The sequence below is a fragment of the Pseudonaja textilis genome, chromosome 4, assembly GCF_049901715.1.
Source record: "Pseudonaja textilis isolate UNSWEBS1 chromosome 4, rPseTex1.2, whole genome shotgun sequence".
Lineage (NCBI taxonomy): Eukaryota > Metazoa > Chordata > Lepidosauria > Squamata > Elapidae > Pseudonaja > Pseudonaja textilis.
In genome coordinates, this window is record NC_141993.1 from 14,704,147 (window position 1) to 14,722,254 (window position 18,108).

At 36.8% G+C, this 18,108-nt stretch overlaps 1 protein-coding gene across 2 annotated transcripts in view; it reads right to left on the reverse strand.

Annotated features, from left to right (window-relative positions):
* LOC113443021 (pituitary homeobox 3-like) overlaps positions 1–18,108 on the reverse strand; it is a 52,371-nt gene that overhangs the window by 20,568 nt on the left and 13,695 nt on the right. Inside the window, exons 2-3 of one of the 2 annotated variants that reach the window (XM_087933875.1) lie at positions 11,720–11,852; positions 3,657–3,862 (exon numbers count right to left, since the gene is read on the reverse strand). In XM_087933875.1, the coding sequence (XP_087790001.1) occupies positions 3,657–3,862; positions 11,720–11,825 (312 nt within the window). In that variant the 5' untranslated portion in view covers positions 11,826–11,852. Of the gene's footprint in view, positions 1–3,656; positions 3,863–11,719; positions 12,034–18,108 lie in introns of those variants that run through there. The other variant, XM_026710975.2, reaches the window with a different exon arrangement.

Here is an 18,108-nt window from a genome sequence, read left to right on the forward strand (position 1 = left end):
ATGACTATAGATGAGGATGTCATAGCCCCGTTCACATCTATAGATCCAGAATTAGCCAAAGAATCCATGGCTGCATTGTTTCACAGTACACCTGACTTAATTGAATACACAAAGATCAAAACACCCAGGATTATGGATCTTAACTATATACTTCCAATTTGACAGCCAAATTTACCAACAAATTAAAGAGACACCTATGGGATCACCACTTTCAGGTCTTATAGTGGAGGTTGTCATGCAACATCTAGAAATCATAGCACTTCCACAAATACAACCGAAAATATAAATAAATATAATATGAATGGTGGGATGAGTCTGCCTATTGAGATAAGGTGGACCGGTTGCTTTCGTGATGTGGAGACAATTACTTGGTCCTTAACACCAATAAGACCAAGGAGCTTATAGCGGACTATAGAAGGAATAGATCAGACATCCAGCCCTTGCTTATCAATGGAGACCGAGTGGAGCAAGTGGCCAGTTTTAAGTTTAAGTTTAAGAGGACCTGACCTGGGGCATTCAGATTGAAGCACTGGTCAAAAGCCAGCAGAGATTATACTATCTGAGACTTCTCAGGAAACAAAAACTGAATGAAAAGCTGCTGGTGACCTTCTACCACTGCACCATAGAAAGTATTTTAACTTACTGCACCTGTGTATGGTTTGCCAATTGCTCAGTGGCAGATAGGACAGCACTCCAGAGGGTTAATATCATTGTCCAGAGGATCACTGGTTGCCCTCTCCCTTCTTTGGAAGAGCTTTATAGCTCCTGCTGCCTTAAGAAAGTTCAAAATATTCTTAAATATCCATCTCATCCTGGGCATCCTTTTTTTGAACTATTACCATGTGGCAGATGGTACAGGATAATAAAAACAAGGACAAATAGGCTGAAAAACAGCTTCTATCCCAGGGCAGTAGCTCTTTTAAATTCTACTGTTTAGTGCAGTGTTGATGCGGTGTTGTGGGTTTTTGGTTCAATGTGTGGTGTGAAGGATGTGTGTTTGTGTTTATTTTCATGGTCATGATGTGCACTGAAGATGGTGTTTGATTTCATTGTATGAGGTGCAATGACAATAAAGTAAAATAAATTAAAGTCAAATATGTAGATGACACCTTCACCATAATAAAAAAGATCAATTAAAGAACACCCACAGAACCATCAATAACATTTTAAAGGAATTCAGTTTACTACAGAAAAAGAAAACAACAACTTGCTACCCTTCCTGGACATCCTGATCAGCAGAGACCACAATGACAAACTAGAAATGCAGGTCTACAAAAAACCCACCCATACTAACCAGGTGCTCCACTACCAAAGCAACAAGCCAATCTCCGACAAGATAAGCTGTGTAAGAACTTTATTTAAATGAGCCCAAACACACTGCAGTAACCCAGAACAGCAGAAAAAGAAAATGGAGCATCTATACAACACATTCCAAAAAATTGGATACCCATGCAAATTTATCAAAAAGTCCCTGTCCACTCAACCCAATACAGCACAACAAACACAAACCCTAAAAAGAATCACACTGCCATACAGCAAGAATATCTCAGAAACCATAGACTACTACAACCACATGGAATCAGTGTAGCACACAAGCCAACTAAAGCCCTTCAAAGCATCCTAAGCAAACCAAAAGATCCAGAAACTCCAGAAGAAGAAAAAGAAGTCATCTACAATATACAATGTAAGAACTGAAACAACCACTATGTAGGACAAACAGGCAGAAGACTGGCAGAACACATCCATGAATACCAACTCGCAATCAGAAGTCATGACAAAAATTCTTTAATCTCACAATTTATAGACTGATTTAACTGTTGTTTCTATTAGGAAAATGTTGGTCTGAGGATTGGTAAAAATGTTTCTGGTTGGATTGAAATTGGAGGTTCTGCCTATAATTTACAATTTAAGCTTTATTTCTGCTGATCTTCTTGGCTATAATTGTTATTTGCTGCTTTATTATTTCCAGGGCTTCCTTGGTCGCCCTCGTTTTTAAGTGGTATTTCCTTATTAGGTATTCTTTAGTCTTCTTGCTCTTCAGCTTCTTTTGCTTCATTTGTTTCATTTGCTTACTGACATCTGATCTCATCTTGCTAATCTTATTTTCCTGCCTGGTTTTCCATTTTGATGGCTTTGGCTTTTATTTCTTCTTTGCTGATTTTGCATTCCAGGTATTCACTTATAACTACAGCTGTACTGTATGTTAGTTAGCTTGTTTCTTGTAGAGAGCTAGTTCTTATATTTGATATTACAGTTTTGGCATCTTTTAAGGGTCTAGACAATTCACCATGGGCAACTTGTCACAGGACAGCTTACCACGGCCAACTCACCACAGGACAACTCGTCACAGGACAATTCAATGCTGTATTAATCATTTCATTCAATTACTTTTATTATTGGTGATTAAGTTTTCATCAAAATTAATTTAACTCTTGTATTTTTGGATTGACTTCTTTTGTTTTATTATTATTGGCTATGGTTCCACTGAAATTAATTTAAGCTTTGTATTTGTTGAATTGACCTGCAGCGAGATGTCGCATGGTGAGTTGGCCACAGAGAGTTGTCCTGTGGCAAGTTGGCCACAGCAAGCTCTCCATTCTTTTAATGGTTGTGCTAGCTGTTTCTTGGAATAAGTTTAAGTGCAGGCAACCTTATTCTGTTGTTTTTGTGCTGTTCTAGATGCTCAGTTATTCTTTGTTTTAATACTTTTGTTAGATGGCTTTGTTATTCCTCAAGCAGAGAAAAGAGTTCCTGGTTTCCAATGAAAAAAATTCTACAGCTATGCTGGCTTTCTCTATTGCCAACTCTATGGGTTTGCCTCTATAGTCTGGTTTACTTCTGGGAAGGGTTTTATTTCTTTGCCTTGGGCAGACTTTTGCAGTTCTTCCAATTCCGTTACTATTAATTCTTTATTTCGTATTATAAATTGATGTTTACCTAATTATTATTATTCATAATAGTTAAAATAGTATTTTTAAAAATTATTGTAATATAATGTTTGGAGGTTGATGAACAATCTGAAACTTCATGGAGGTGTCAATGAGCTGAAGAGTTTGAGACCCCTGCCCTAAAGTAATTGTTGCTACCTCATAAAAAAGGGGGAGAGAAAGAAAAAAGGAGATATGAGATGAAGAGATTATTGACTGAAATCTAGGGAAGGTGATAAGTTACTGAAATTGTTTGTATTTGTTTGATGAAGGGAGAAGTCATTTTCTTATATATCTTTTTAATTTTTTTCCTCCCTTTTTCTCTATGCACTTTTTATTTTCTATTTTTCTTAGTTTATGTTAGTTATCTTTGATTTTTTAGACTTCAAAAAAAGTATTTTTTAAAAAGTCACGCTTTATAGAAAATTCTTTTAGTTTTATTTTGGGGAAAGGGATTTCCCTAGCTACATTTTCTAACTGAGTTCACTGTAAGAGTTATTGTGACAATTCCAAACCCTTTTTAAAAAAATATGATGCTTCATTAAAATCTTAGAATATATTCTTTAGATAAACTTTCTATTTTCTTACTTTCTATGTTCTTATTTTCCTACTTTCTCAAAAGGGATGAAGGCACAAAGATACAGGCTTGTTCTGCTATGTGGCTTTTATTCAGCCTTTTTCTTCACATTCTTGTCAATTTCAAATAAATTAAAAAGAAAATAATAGTACCCGAACTCTGGCTTCTGTCAAGTTGGTCCAGACAGCAATCTCCTCTCGGGTACTCATGTCTGGATACCGATTCCTTTGAAAAGTGGCTTCCAGCTCCTGTAGTTGTTGGCTGGTAAAATGAGTTCTCTGCCTACGTTGCTTCTTTCTCAGGGAGCCATCCTCAGGAGTGGAATTATCAGTCTGATTCTGCTGTGACTTTTCTGTGTCTATGGAAGCAAAATCAAGGAATCCATCAGTGATTTTCAAAGTGGTTCAAGACAATAATTTTTCTTGCCTAAACATTCCTACCAGTGAAAGTGATATTATTAAATTATATCTTTGTGTAAAATTGCTCAACACATACACAAAAATCGTTTGTTTGAACTGAAGACAATTCTGCAGATATGCCGCTGCTCACATATGGTTTATCACAAAGACTGATCTTTTGGATAAGGCACGTAGTGGCAGTGCAAAACATTGATTCTTTCATTTCTTACTCTGAATTCTTCTTAGTGATCATATATGCTTTTGACAGAAGCAGAACCCAATTTGAGGAATATTAGTGAGTAAACACTGAGGAGCCTCGGTAGCGCAGTGGTTAAAGTGCAGTATTGCAAGCTACTCCTACTGCAATTTAGCAGATCAAATCCCACCAGGCTCAAGGTTGACTCAGCCTTCCATCCTTCCGAGGTGGGTAAAATGAGGACCCAGATTTTGGGGGGCAAGAGGCTGACTCTGTAAACCACTTTGAGAGGGCTGTAAAGCACTATAAAGCGGTATATAAGTGTAATTGCTATTGCTATTGCCTAGGACTAGGCAGCCTAGACCCACTGGCATTTTGTGATTTGAAAAAATATTTTTCTTTAACATGCAATCAGGAAAAATATATCTATCTGAAGAAGTAAATTACCTGTTCATGAATATATTGAATCCTTTCTGATTCCTGATTTTTTTTAATGTCTCACATGGGAGGAAGTGGGTTGTTGGTTTTTTTGCTTTAAATAAACACAGGGAGAAGAAACATGTGTAATAGAACGTTGAACGACTTTGGAGGGATAAGGGGAAGAGATGCTGCCCAGGAAAAAATCAGATAAGAGCCAAGAGCCCCAGTGGCTTAACAGAGAATAGCCTAGGAAAGATCTCCCCTAATAGATTAGATGGTTAAAAGTGGCAGTGGGAAGTTTGTATCTTCAGTCTTTCAAGATTCTGTTACTGTAGCCTTACATTAAAGTAGACTTAGTTCATTTCGTTGAGTTTCTTACTTGGCTTACCTGGGAGAGCTGATAATATGTCACAACTTCCAACCCAGAATTTAAAAATTAGTGAGAACTTTAAAAAAAAAAGGAACATCTGTAGAATAGTAGTTTTATTTTTCACTCTAAATATTTTGTTGTTCACTTGGACGATTTAGAGCTGCTGGTTTTATGGTCTCCAGATACAATGGCTGTGAGTATAGCCCCAAAATAAACATTTAAAAACACAACCAGTTTTAAGCTGGAAACAATAGTTATATAAATACTGCTTCATCCAGAGGCAAACACTTCTTTTATTCGATAGATATAAACCTCTTTGCTGGTATTGCAAGGTATTTGTTTATTATTCTGTCTTTACATTTAGGAAAAGTTGCGAATTAGCACCACTGCTATTTTGGACAGGTCTCTTGTAATTAACTTGTATTCAAAGAAACAAATGTATTATATAATTGACATCAATAATAGTATAAAACCAAGTGCCTCCACATCCAAGCTTAATAATAGTAATAACAACAACAGCAATAAATTGAACTTATTAGACCTGAATATCCTGACTTTGCAAAAAACCACCTTACTAGGAACTGCCTATATATTCAGACCCTACCTTAATAGCTCTTAGATCCTTGGTTAGGATTTGAACTGTGAAGTTTTTACCAGTCCCAGACTGTAAATCAAATCGAAGATTAACAACAACAACAACAGCAACAATAATAATGTAATATAATAATATATAATATAATATATTATACATAGTATAATACATAGTATATGTATACATACTATACATACTAATATATATATATGTATATACATATATATATATACTAATACATATATATATACATGCATACATATATATATACATGCATACATATATACATACATATATACATACTAATACATAGTATAGTATAGTATAGTATAGTATAGTATAGTATAGTATTGTATAGTATTATGTATGTATGTATGTATGTATGTATGTACGGTATTCAGCTTTGTTTGGGTATTTTCCCACGTCATTGTAGTTGTGCATTTAAAGTTGTAGCAACATTTCAGCAGAATCTCATCTGCCATCATCAGGCTTCTGTATTGTGTTTGTCTGTGAGTCAGACTTTTACTGTGGCTCTTATGTAGGGCAGGACAGCTGTTCCAGGTCATAGCATCAACTTCAATGGCCCCCAAACCCTAGCCACTATAGAAAACCCCAGCCACAGAATTATCAGAGAAGCCATAGAGATTGAAAAAAGACCTGAAAGCATGAATAGAAGAGATGATTCCACCAGACTGTCAATTATCTGGAAGCCTGCACTCACAAACAAAAAAATCTCCACACCACAAGCCAGGCAAACACCTGGGCACAAACAGATCCCCACTGATACCTCCAGCTCAAACACACCCCAACCAGGCACCCAGATGAAACCTAGCTTCCTAACAAATGATACCCATCCATTTACCCAGAGCCAAGCTTCACTAAAGGCCTCCAATACAGGAACACAATGTTGCCAGCCAATCAAGACACAAAAAGAGCCACAAAACAGACAGAAGATATTAGAAACACCAATCAAGCAGAACACAGCAAACTCCAAGACCAATAAACACAGACCAAGACTCCCAACCAATCAGGATGAAGAAAAAAACATTCTGGCACAGCAGTAGGCTAGCCCCAAATTTAAAACTGAAACCACTGTAAAAGTCTGACTCACATACGAACACAATACAGAAGCCTGATGATGGCAGATGAGATTCTGCCGAAACATTGCTACAACTTTAAAAGCACAACTACAGTGACGTGGGAAAATACCCGAACAAAGCTGAATACCATACATGTAAGTACCTACGAAAACCATATATATATATATATATATATATATATATATAAATATAAATATAAATATAAATATAAATATAAATAATTAAATAAGAACATCTGCCTATTCCAGGTGGTTAGGAAGGTCTTAATAGGTGGACAAAAACGCCAATCCAGTCTAAACATCTAGCTGGTTATATATATACCAACTATAATAAAAAAATGATAACTTGACATTGTGGACAGAAGTAAAACTGGTAAGGAAAAATCCAGTGTGTTTTAGGGTAGAGAAAGGATAATTACATAAACATATTCCAGCCTCCCAAAGCATCAAACACAACTTCAAGTATTTTTTAATTTAGAAAGAAAGCAAGAAAAAACTCTAAATTTGACTCATATAAAGGTTCTGCATTATTTTATTACCAATGACACCCACAGATCAGACACAACTGGAGCAATGTATCACCTCTTTAAATGAGCATGTGATATATGCCATGCACATTAAAAATAGACAGGATTTCAATCACCCAGTTCACATTCACCATTTTGTTGCTCTTGACAAACACACAGATAAACACACACACTCTTATCCTGCAGACATTTCTGATTGGGTTAAGATTTTATTATGTTGCAATAAAGATTATAAATTAGCTGAGTTCTGTTGGGAGTCTTCTGCCAAGTCTCTCTGACACTTAAATTAGTTAAATGGTCAGGGAACTGTGATTTATTTCTAAGTGTGAAGCCTGATAACAGATCACAGGTGTCTCAGGAAGACATTTCTTATTTGTGGATTGAATTGGATTGGATTGGGATATCACTTAACTACAGAATGACTCTGCATGATTTACAATTTAAAAACAGAAAAACAAAAAAGGAAATTTCTGAAGTCTCCAAATCATATTGCATATATTGGTGATGGGGGAGAGAAACTCTGGTGGGGTTCACAGTCGTCCCGTCTCACAACCTGGGCAAAGAGCCAAATTTTTAAAAGTTTTCCAGAACTTCATTAGGCTGGGAGCTTCTTAGATCTCCAGGGAATATAATTTGCTGTGAAAGAGTAAATAAAGCAGGGTTGGGATTCAAACAGCATTACTACCAGTTTGGTAATTACGTTGTGCGTGTGTGTAGTACACCATAAACTGTGCCACCTGGACAGCTGATAAGCACTGTGCGCAGGTGCCCAGCATTTCAAAAAGTTTCTTACTGCTTTTTCAACCTCAACTGTGCCGCACAAAGCAGCTGAGGTTGAAAAAGCAGGAAATAAAAGTCAGGTAAGAGCCTGGGCAGGCGGGTGGGCCAAACAGCAGCAAACACAGAATTGGTTCTGTGTCTTCTGCTCTTCAGAGCTACCGGTTCTATAGAGCTGAACAGAACCAGTAGCATCCCATCCCTGAAATAAGGTTCCTGGGATAGGTAGCATTGTTTAAAGGTCCTGAAGTGCATCAACTTTATCTGAACTTTCCATATGGGTAGAAAACGATTGGAAAAAGGTAGTCCCTCAAATAATCAGGCCCTATTCCGTGAAGGGTTTTGTAGGTGGTAATCAGAATTTGGGACCAGGTGTAGCTGCCCAGTGGTCTTCAAGTGTAGCCCTAGGTAGAGGATGTTGGAATAATCCAGTTGTAAGGTGATTAAGGCATAAGTAACTCTCTGGAGGTCCTCCCCACCCATAAATAGGTGCAACTGACACACCCTCTTCTTCACAGCTGATGTTTGTTCTTTAAGCAGGAGCTATGAAGCCAAGACAACTGTCAAATTGCATGCCAGATTTGACTGGGGGAATACAATCCCATCAAGGCTAAAGTTGGAAAGTCCCCATATCTGGAGTGGCCAAAAGTCCAGCGTCACTCAGTCTTGGGAGAACTGAATCCAAGTCTATTCTCCACATCCAGACCTGCACAGCCCCCAGATGTAGAACATTGATGCATCACTTGGCTGCCCAAGGTGAAAAGGTATAATCCATCTATTGATGCTATCAAATACCATACTGATGGATGACCTCTTTCCGTGGTTTTATGTAGATTAGAAAGAAGAGTTTTTAGGAATTACACAGTCTTCTTTTCTATGCACACTACTGTATTCCCCATGTAAAATAAATTATTCATCTTGCATGCTCAGATGTAAAGATATGTTTCCCCCAAAATAAGGCCCTCTCTTATTTTCTTTTGGGCCCCAAAATAAGCACCATGTCTTACCCGCTTACCTTAGTACCATCGTAGCCAGGCCTCGATATCTGCCTGACTTCTGTGGCCACTTGCAGCAGGATGCCACATGGCACATACTGCATGGTGCATTGCACCATAGTGTGAACAGCAGCATCGGCATAAGAAGCCACAGGGCCTTCTGCTGCAAGCAGCAGAACTGGTATGACGTGCCATATGGCATCCAGCCACAGAAGAAGTCAGGCAGTGGACAATAAGCATCAAGGCATGAGAGGCCTGGCTGCGGCATTCCTAAGGTAAGTGGGTACAGAGTGTGTGGGGCAGCTCCACCTGCCACTCCCATCCTAGCTTGATTTTTACGCATGTGCCTCACCTTGTACAACCAGACTGTGGGATGAAGTGGATAGGTCTTACCTAGGGCTTATTTTAGGATTAGGGCTTATATTAGATGCACACATAAAAATCAAGCTAAGGCTTATTGTTGGGAGAGGGCTTGTTTTCAGGGAAACACAGTAATGGGAGTCACTATATCATATGTACCATGTTTGAAGCCGATATAAAATAGGCTACATAGAACAGAGATATAATGTGCCTGTTGGCCAGCTATACCCTGAATTACTGCAGACAATTACAATTGCTTGATGAAGAAAAGATGATGTGAATCCCAGAAAGATTTCAAAGTAGGCTAAACACTAGAGGAAAAACTGCAAAGGGAAAATAAACAACAGTTCTATCATTCAATATGTTGGAGAAAAAGTTGCCTTTTCTTCCATTGGGGAGGTAAGCGTTTTATAGTTATATTGTTTTCTGGAGAAAAGGTCAAGGGTAATAGTAAAATAATTGATCAATATTTGGTGGCTCAGATGGAAATAATATTGAGAAAAAAGAACAGTTGGGCCAAAGAAGCTACTGGAATGTTTAAGGTTTTTTATCCATGTATGTGTTATATTAATAGGTACTTGGAAATTCCATGAAGTAATAAAGACTTTAAGGGGTCATTAACTGCTTTAGTAAGAATAGACATTAATGAGTTTACTTGCATCAAGAAGACTCTTTACTGTATTAGTTTTGCACTAGTTTTCCTCCAAAGTGATGCATATAAGATTCTCTTATCTAATTTTCTCAGCAGTAACTCACCAGTGAGCTTCCATGGCTGAAAATAAGCTTGGGATTCCCCAGTCCCAGTTCAAGACCTTAACCACTACAACATCTCCTTGAAAAGAAGTTTGATATACCACAAGTTTGTGTCTTCTGTGAGACAACAAAATAATTTATACATTTAATTTCATTTTGACTAGTCTCACATAGAGTAAAAAAAAAGGGGGGAATCTTTAAGTGACCCCTTCCCATGAAGGAAATTGAAGGAACTGCAGCTTACTCAGAAAAAAGCTCCACTGGTTCACTGGGAATCACTAATAAATATCTATAGAATTGCAACCCAAAACTTTATTGCTTATGAAGGTACTCCTGTATGCTGGTACAGATTCATTTTCTCTACACTATATAGCCGTACTTACTTTAATTTCATAAAAGAAGATTATTTTGTCCTGTATCATGCACAGAGGTGGATTTGTGGCTGTGCAGATGCAGATAGATAATTCCACAAAGCATCCATAACAAAGCACATTTATTGGTACATCAGGTATCTTCATAACTCACATTTGTGATGAAGCTCTTCTATAATGACCAATGCTTTGTATATCAGCATTTCAGGTAAAAAATGGTTATTTTCCTAACGCATCACGTAGCAATAGAAAGAAAGCTGTTATCAGGATTACAGATGTGATCATGTGACATGAACTACATTTCCCAGGATACCTTTAACTACATTTACCATGATGCATTCCCTTAAGGGGACAGCTCACAATTCCTAAGTAACTAACCAATTCCCATAGACTGGCTGGGACAGCACAAAGATTGAAAAAAAACCTACCCTATTTTTCAAGAGGCTACTCCTCTTACAGACTTACAGTAGTAGTTCTGTAATTACATAGGGTGAGGTGATAATTGTTATAAAAGTGTAATTAATTAGTTGATTTGTTATTGTATTTAATTATAAGAGAGAAGATGCTTTCTGCCTATGCACACCACACTATTTTGCATAGATATTTTGTATATTGAAAATAGGAGAACATGCCCTTTGCCAGGGCACCTCATGCTAATTTTAGTGACATATGGCATTTGTATTTTGTCATATAATATTATAAACACTTAAAAGTTTTAATCTGGCTTTAACAAAGCACTTTTTATTTGATGATAAAATTTCAAAGTGTTCACCTTATCAAAATAGCCAGTTTAAATTACACATATTTCATTACCTTTTTCATGTGACTTTTGAATTTATGTTGCTAGTATGGTCCTGCCATAGTATGAATAAGATCATGCTCCCTCCTTAATCAGCATAGTGTAAAAGTCTGACAGGAAAGCTGAAAGGGAGACCATTTTCTGTTGTTTCCCTCCATCTAAAGATGCTCCAGATCAGCACCAATCCTCCTGGCATTCCAGAAAGCAATTAAGAGAGACAACCTGGTGAGTTGCAGTGCATGATTGGATTACTATTTTTCCCCTTGGAATGAAGGCATATAGGAATCTTCCAGGTAGTTGCCATTGTGCCTATTAAAGATGGGTCATTTTAAGTGGGGACAATGGACACTGACACAGGATGTCTCTCATTTGGTTCCATTTCCTATTTCAAGTACATAAAGAAATATTGAGGTTTCAATTATTTTTTTGAGAATTGAATTTATATAGTTATTAAACCTTCATTTTTAGAATTTTTCAATGCTGGTGAAAAAACACAAACACACTGTTTATTTAAGGAAACCCCTTTTAAAATAAGAAGGTATCTGTTTTCCTACTTACCACTTGCTTGGCCCTTGTGCCTGTGTGCATGTTGAGGTGTCCCAGATTCTGAGAGGGAAAGAGGGGGGCTCTGAGCTTCTGGGTCAGTGAGCAAGTTGAACTCCATCTGCCTGGCACAGGTGCAGGAGAGGAACTGAAGAGATATACGGTGAAGTGTGAGGGGAGACATATGCTTACCTGGAGATAAATTAGTTTCAATGAAATTTCCATTCAAGTGTTTACAGCTCAGACCAACAGCATGACCAACATTAACATGTTTACTCCAAAAAGGGTTTTCACAGTGAGGCTCAATCCTGGAAAAACATACTGTATATAGGCTGACATTTCATGTAAAATGTTTAGCCATTTTTAAAATAAGATGTTTCCTCCACTTCCAATTTATTTCTGTATTCTCAAAAGATTACATATCATTCAATTAGCAGAAATGCTCTATTTGTGAATCTGGCCAGTATCTTACAATTATTTTTCTCTTCATTTTTAACCTGCATTTTATGAAGTGTATTAAAATTATCTCTGCACATCTTCTTAAACACTAGATAGTAAAATTTGGCTTGAGATTCAATACATATATGCATAAGCAAGTACGCACAAATACTCACATGTTCATATATATGCAAACACAAAGAGCCCTAGGTCTATATAGAAATCAGTATTTTCCTTCATATTTTTTCATGCATTTTGTACATGAAGCGGAGCCCACCAATGGTTCTTACTATTGTGAGGGCTTTTGATTCCAAGAATTATGCTAAAATGCACAGTGCATTAATTTATTGGATTAAATACAGAGGTATGGGTAACTTTGCTGTCTGAATTTATTAAGACCCTTAGCCCCTTCTCTATGAAGCAGCAAATTAAATTTCTTACCAATTTTTATAAAATGATCACATTCCTCATCCTGACATGTGACTGCATCTGCAAAGAGCAGTTTTCTCTCCTGACACTGACAGTGCAATCATCAGATCCAAAGTTTTCTCTTTCACCTGCTACAAATTTACTTGGTTTAGCCCTCAAAACCTCCTAGCAAAAGGTAATTAAGTTTTGCTATAGTAAAACCTACTTCACCAAAGGCTTATCCAGCAAACTTTTACTTTTGTCATACACAAACATGTAGCTTTAGATTATTTTCCTCTTTCAATAAATGGCTAAATGAGTACAATGTTTTTGACTCATTTGTTTAATTATCTTTTTCTAATTTTAGGAGTTGTGTGGAGAATAGATCACATTTTAGGTCATATTTATGAAATATTGAAAATTCAAACAGATTTTTTTCCTCAAAAATATTTTGTATATTTAAAAATGTGGAAAATCAGAGTATGGTGTAATGTTCTCTTATCTGACCTGAATTTAATACATTAGATTTTGATGTAGTTTCTCACTGGTTGCATATATTTCTTTAGGAAGATTGGAATGTATAAGTCATACCTCAGAGATTTTACAATGTGATTTGTAATAACTGCTTCTTTTTATTCCTACTCTTTTGTAGATTATTATGGACAATTATTGAATTCAGCTTTTTGAAGTTCTGCTTTGTTGCCCAACTGATTTTAATTTGGTCTAAAAACTGGGAAACCATGAGTTCTAGTCTCACCTAACACATGAAAGCCAGATGGGTTGTTGTTGTGAGGAAAATAGAGGAGGAAAGAGTATTAGGTAAATTCACCACCTAATTTATTTATAAAATAATAAAAATGGGATTTTAAAAAAATCCAATAAATAAATTGTGGAAGGTACTTTCTTGATATTTCATATATGAATCTGCTCCAGTTAAATTTGAGGCTAGTTCTTTATATCCAATGCACTTAGTACAGATGATAAATGTTCTACAAAAATAACATACTCCCTTCCCCAAGAAACAATACAGGTAGTCCTCGACCTACAAACACAACTGAGTCTAAAATTTCTGTTACTGAGACATCTGTTAAATTAATTTTGCCCCATTTTATGACCTTTCTTGCCACAGATGTTGAGTTAATCACTGCAGTTGTTAATAACACAATTAATTGTAAAATCAAACTGGCTCCCCCATTGTCTTTGCTTATCAAAAGGTTGCAAAATCTGATTAGATACCCTGGGACACTGCAACTGTTACAAATATGTCAATTGTGAAATGTCTGAATTTTGATCACATGACCATGGGGATGCTGCAGTAGTTACAAGTGTGAAAAATGGTTTTAAGTTACTTTTTACAGTGCCATTGAAACTTTAAATAGTTATTGTTGTAAATCGAGGACTACCTGTATTTCTATATTTAGTGCATCACTCCTTCAACTTTTAGAAGCAATCTTTGAGAGATTGGCAGTGCTGAAATATTTCTGTCTCCTGTTTTCCTTTCATTTATAAAATTAGTCAGAATCATACAGTACCTGATGGTTGTTCCTTAATTCTTGACTTGAAACATCTGAAGGCATTTCATCATTGTGAATTAGTATCATAATTTAATTTTTTTATCTTAAGTACAAAATACTTTGTACTTACCATATCCAATTAATACTTTGTACTGTTACCAGACCCGTGCGATGATTCATATTTATTCTTGGGAACCAAAACACTGATTTGCTTTTCCTTGCACATTTCAGACCAGAGGAATGTGGGGGAGAAAATAAATAATTCAGAATACTATGTTGATTCTATGTAATTCTGGATGTGAGATTTTAGTTTTGTTTTGACCGAGTACAGTTTAACATGTGGATATTTGCTAGAGATTGTTCACAATTCTAGGGAAATCTACATTATCTTGTTTATTGATAACATGGTTATCAATATTAATATCAGTAACATGGTTACTGAACATAACAAAGATGAACAGCACATTGAAATAAGTTTTGATTGAAAACATACCAAAACTGGAAAACTGGTACAAGTTTAAACAAAGTCCATTCACTTTTTTACATAGACGAACTGGAGCAGTATAAAATATCAGAACTGTTTTTCTACACTTCTGATCATAATGTAAGTAAAAACAGGGCACAAGGGAGACCATTATCAACAAGACAAACAGCAACTGTTACTCAGAAGTAGTTAAGGAATTCTGGTAGGACAAGCTGTGATCTACCTGTATCACATTGTCCCTCTTTGTCAGCTGCTGTTCCATTTGATTTATCTGAACTGACTTCCAATTTGAGTTGCCAATATCTGGGCCAAATGTACTCTTAAAGAAGATATTCCCCAATTGTTTCTTCCCATCCTCTGAAATGATCAGATGTGGTTTGCAGTGAAGGGAAAGGACATTTGTTATAAGAGAGGAATAATTCATAATTATTCACAAGTATTGTTTTTCTGTTTGTTTACATGGAGTTTAAACTTACCTGCCAAGTACATTGATGTCTAATATATCTTCCAATTTATAACTTTTTTATTTTCTGGTTCATAAGTAATCAACAATATTTCCATATTTAGTGCAAAATTAAAATATGTCAACAGAAATCCAAGATTTTAATATGTGATGATTGAGTACCCACATGTCTGTCTCCAAATGCCATTTTAGATTAGATGTATTTTCTATGAAATACTTATAAATATTTTGTTTTTTCAGCAGTTTAAAGAAAGTCATGTCAGTGCAAATTTATTGTTTATTTCCATTTTGTAAACTGTGCAAAGTTTATTATAAATACAACCTCTTTTCCAAATACGAAGTACAGTACTTAATTTAATGCAAATCAAATAATACCCAACTGTACATACATATTCACATCCAGCCCAATTCAATGCACTGCAGTATAAAAATCCGTTCTTTGAACATTGTGGACTATCATCTACCACATTTGTCCAACTTAGTCTGGGTTGGTAAGGAGGTTTTTTTTCAACTTCCCAAGCTACAATGGAGAGAATATGACTGACCCAAAATGACCTAGCTAGCTTCTATATCCTACGGCGAGTGAAAAGGAGGAACCAGTTCAGTACTTTAAGCACCTCATTTATATAGACATATGTGCACTTGCATGCACCCATGCTCTCACATACACTATGGAAATTAAGTTTTCTAGGTTGGCATTTTTTTTCCAAGTATAAAAAATCTTGGACAAGCGAGAGGGAGATGAAAAAAGATGACTAAAGATTACTGAAACAAGTAAACAAAAAAAATAATAAAGAATATATTCAAAAAAATTACTTCCAGCTTTATTTAAACTTTTAAAAGCTGGTACACTTAAACAAATATCATCTTTACAGAGAGGGTTTTTTCCTTTCTGAAATAAATCAGTGTGCCAGTAGAAATTTTTGGAAGAAAGGATAAATATTATTCAAACTTTGGTTAGGGTTGGGGTCTCTTTCATGTAGATTTCTTTGAAATGAATTCCCAAGTCCACTCAGAATTCTTTTAAATCATTATTACAGATGCAGTATCATATAGGATTCTACTTTAATTCCTAGGGATGCATTTCACTTCACCTCAGGAATAATAACAATGACTCAGTGTGATCCTTATTATTTGTCATTGCCATGATCCACTTTTAGAAATGTTGAAGAAAACAAATCTTGGCTATCAAACAGCAAAAAGTGCTAATAAATCTAATATTTGCTTTACATGGATGATCTGAAGCTTTATGGAAAATCAGAAATAGAAATCTAATAATTGACAAACACTAAGAATTTTCGGCATAGATATAGCAATGGAATTTGGCTTAGGAAAATCTACTTCAGTAGCAATAAACTGGGGTAAATCAAATTAAACTGAAATGTCAAATAGCCAAACCATCAGATACCATCGGGATAAAGCCTACATGTGTCTGAGCATTTTATAATTGGACAACATCAAATACGGGCAAGTTAAAAATATTATTAATAAAGAATACCTCAAAGAAATGAGAAAATTGCTGAAGACAAAATTGAACAGTGAAAACACCATCAAATCCATTAATATTTGGCCCATACTTATGATATATTATACCACTGGAATTAGGACACATGGTGAACTGGACAGTTTGAACTGAACATACAAGAAAGCAGATGACTATTCACTATGCATTACATTCCCAAAATGATATAATCTATTTGCCGCATAGAAATGGAAACTGAGATTTCCTTCAGATCAAACAAACTGTCAAAGAAGAAAAGCATGGATTGGCTAATTAGGTAAAAGACAGCCAAGAACAAATATTGATGCAAGCTAAAAATTGGAGCTTATTAAATATACACGAAACAAAAAGTGAATATTGAAATAACATAATAAAAATACAAACAGAATGCTGGCAAGGAAAAACATTAATTAAGGAGCTGTGGTGGCATAGTGGTTAGAAAGCAATATTGCGGGCTAATTCAATTCACTGTCACTGCCAGTAATTCGGTCCTCACCAGCTCAAGGTTGACTCAGACTTCGATCTTCCAAAGTTGGTAAAATGAGGAACCAGTTTATTGGGGGAAATATGCTAACACTTTGTAAACCACTTAGAGAAGGCTGTAAAACACTATGAAGCGGTATATAAGTCTAAGTGCTAAGTTGTGTTGCTAAGTCAATTTCTACAAAATTGGCTTGATCAATTTCTACAAAATTGTACAAAACTAGTTAGAACAATTAACCAGTGGAACCACTTGCCTGCAGAAGTTGTGGATTCTCCAACATTGGAAGTTTTTAAGAAGAGTTTGGAAACCATTTGTCTGAAATGGGGCGTTGGTTCTTACCTGATACGCTTCTTCTCGTAGAGCTGCGTAGAGCGTCCAGGATGGGAGGTGCTCCAGTCTCGGCTCTCACAGGCTGAGCTTGAAATTGAGGAACGCCTCTCTCCATCACGTGGTCCTCTCGGTGTTCCCCAGTTTTGCGAAGACGAGAAGGAAGGCCCTATTCTCATCCTAACTAAGAAGTATTTGTTTGGCCGAAACGAGATTCCCCACCAGACGGGCTAATGGGTGGGGCTGGACGCTCTACGCAGCTCTACGAGAAGAAGCGTATCAGGTAAGAACCAACGCCCCTTCTCCATAGAGCTGCCACGAGCGTCCAGGATGGGACATACCAAAGCTTGGCGAGTCCTGCGGGCGGGTTTCCGTCTGGTGTGGAATCTCCCCTGGAACCTCAAGGACCCGCTGAAGGACCTGCCTGCCAAAGGAGGCCTCAGCCGAGGCGAATACATCGATCTTGTAATGTTTGATAAAAGTGGATGGGGATGCCCAGGTGGGCAGCCCTGCAGATGTCGGTTATTGAGGCTTGGGTGGCCCATGCAGCAGTAGTAGCCGCACTTCTAGTAGAGTGGGCGGTAACGCCAGAAGGGACAGGTAGGGCCTGTGCCTGGTAGGCCTTAGTGATGGCGGCCCTAATCCAACGGCCCACAGTTGTGGGAGTCACTTTGTGGCCGAGGGACGTGGGCTGAAAAGACACAAATAGGGCCTCTGACTTGCGAAATGGTTGGGTGCGCTTGATGTATATTCTTAAGGCGCGCCTTACATCGAGGGTGTGCCAC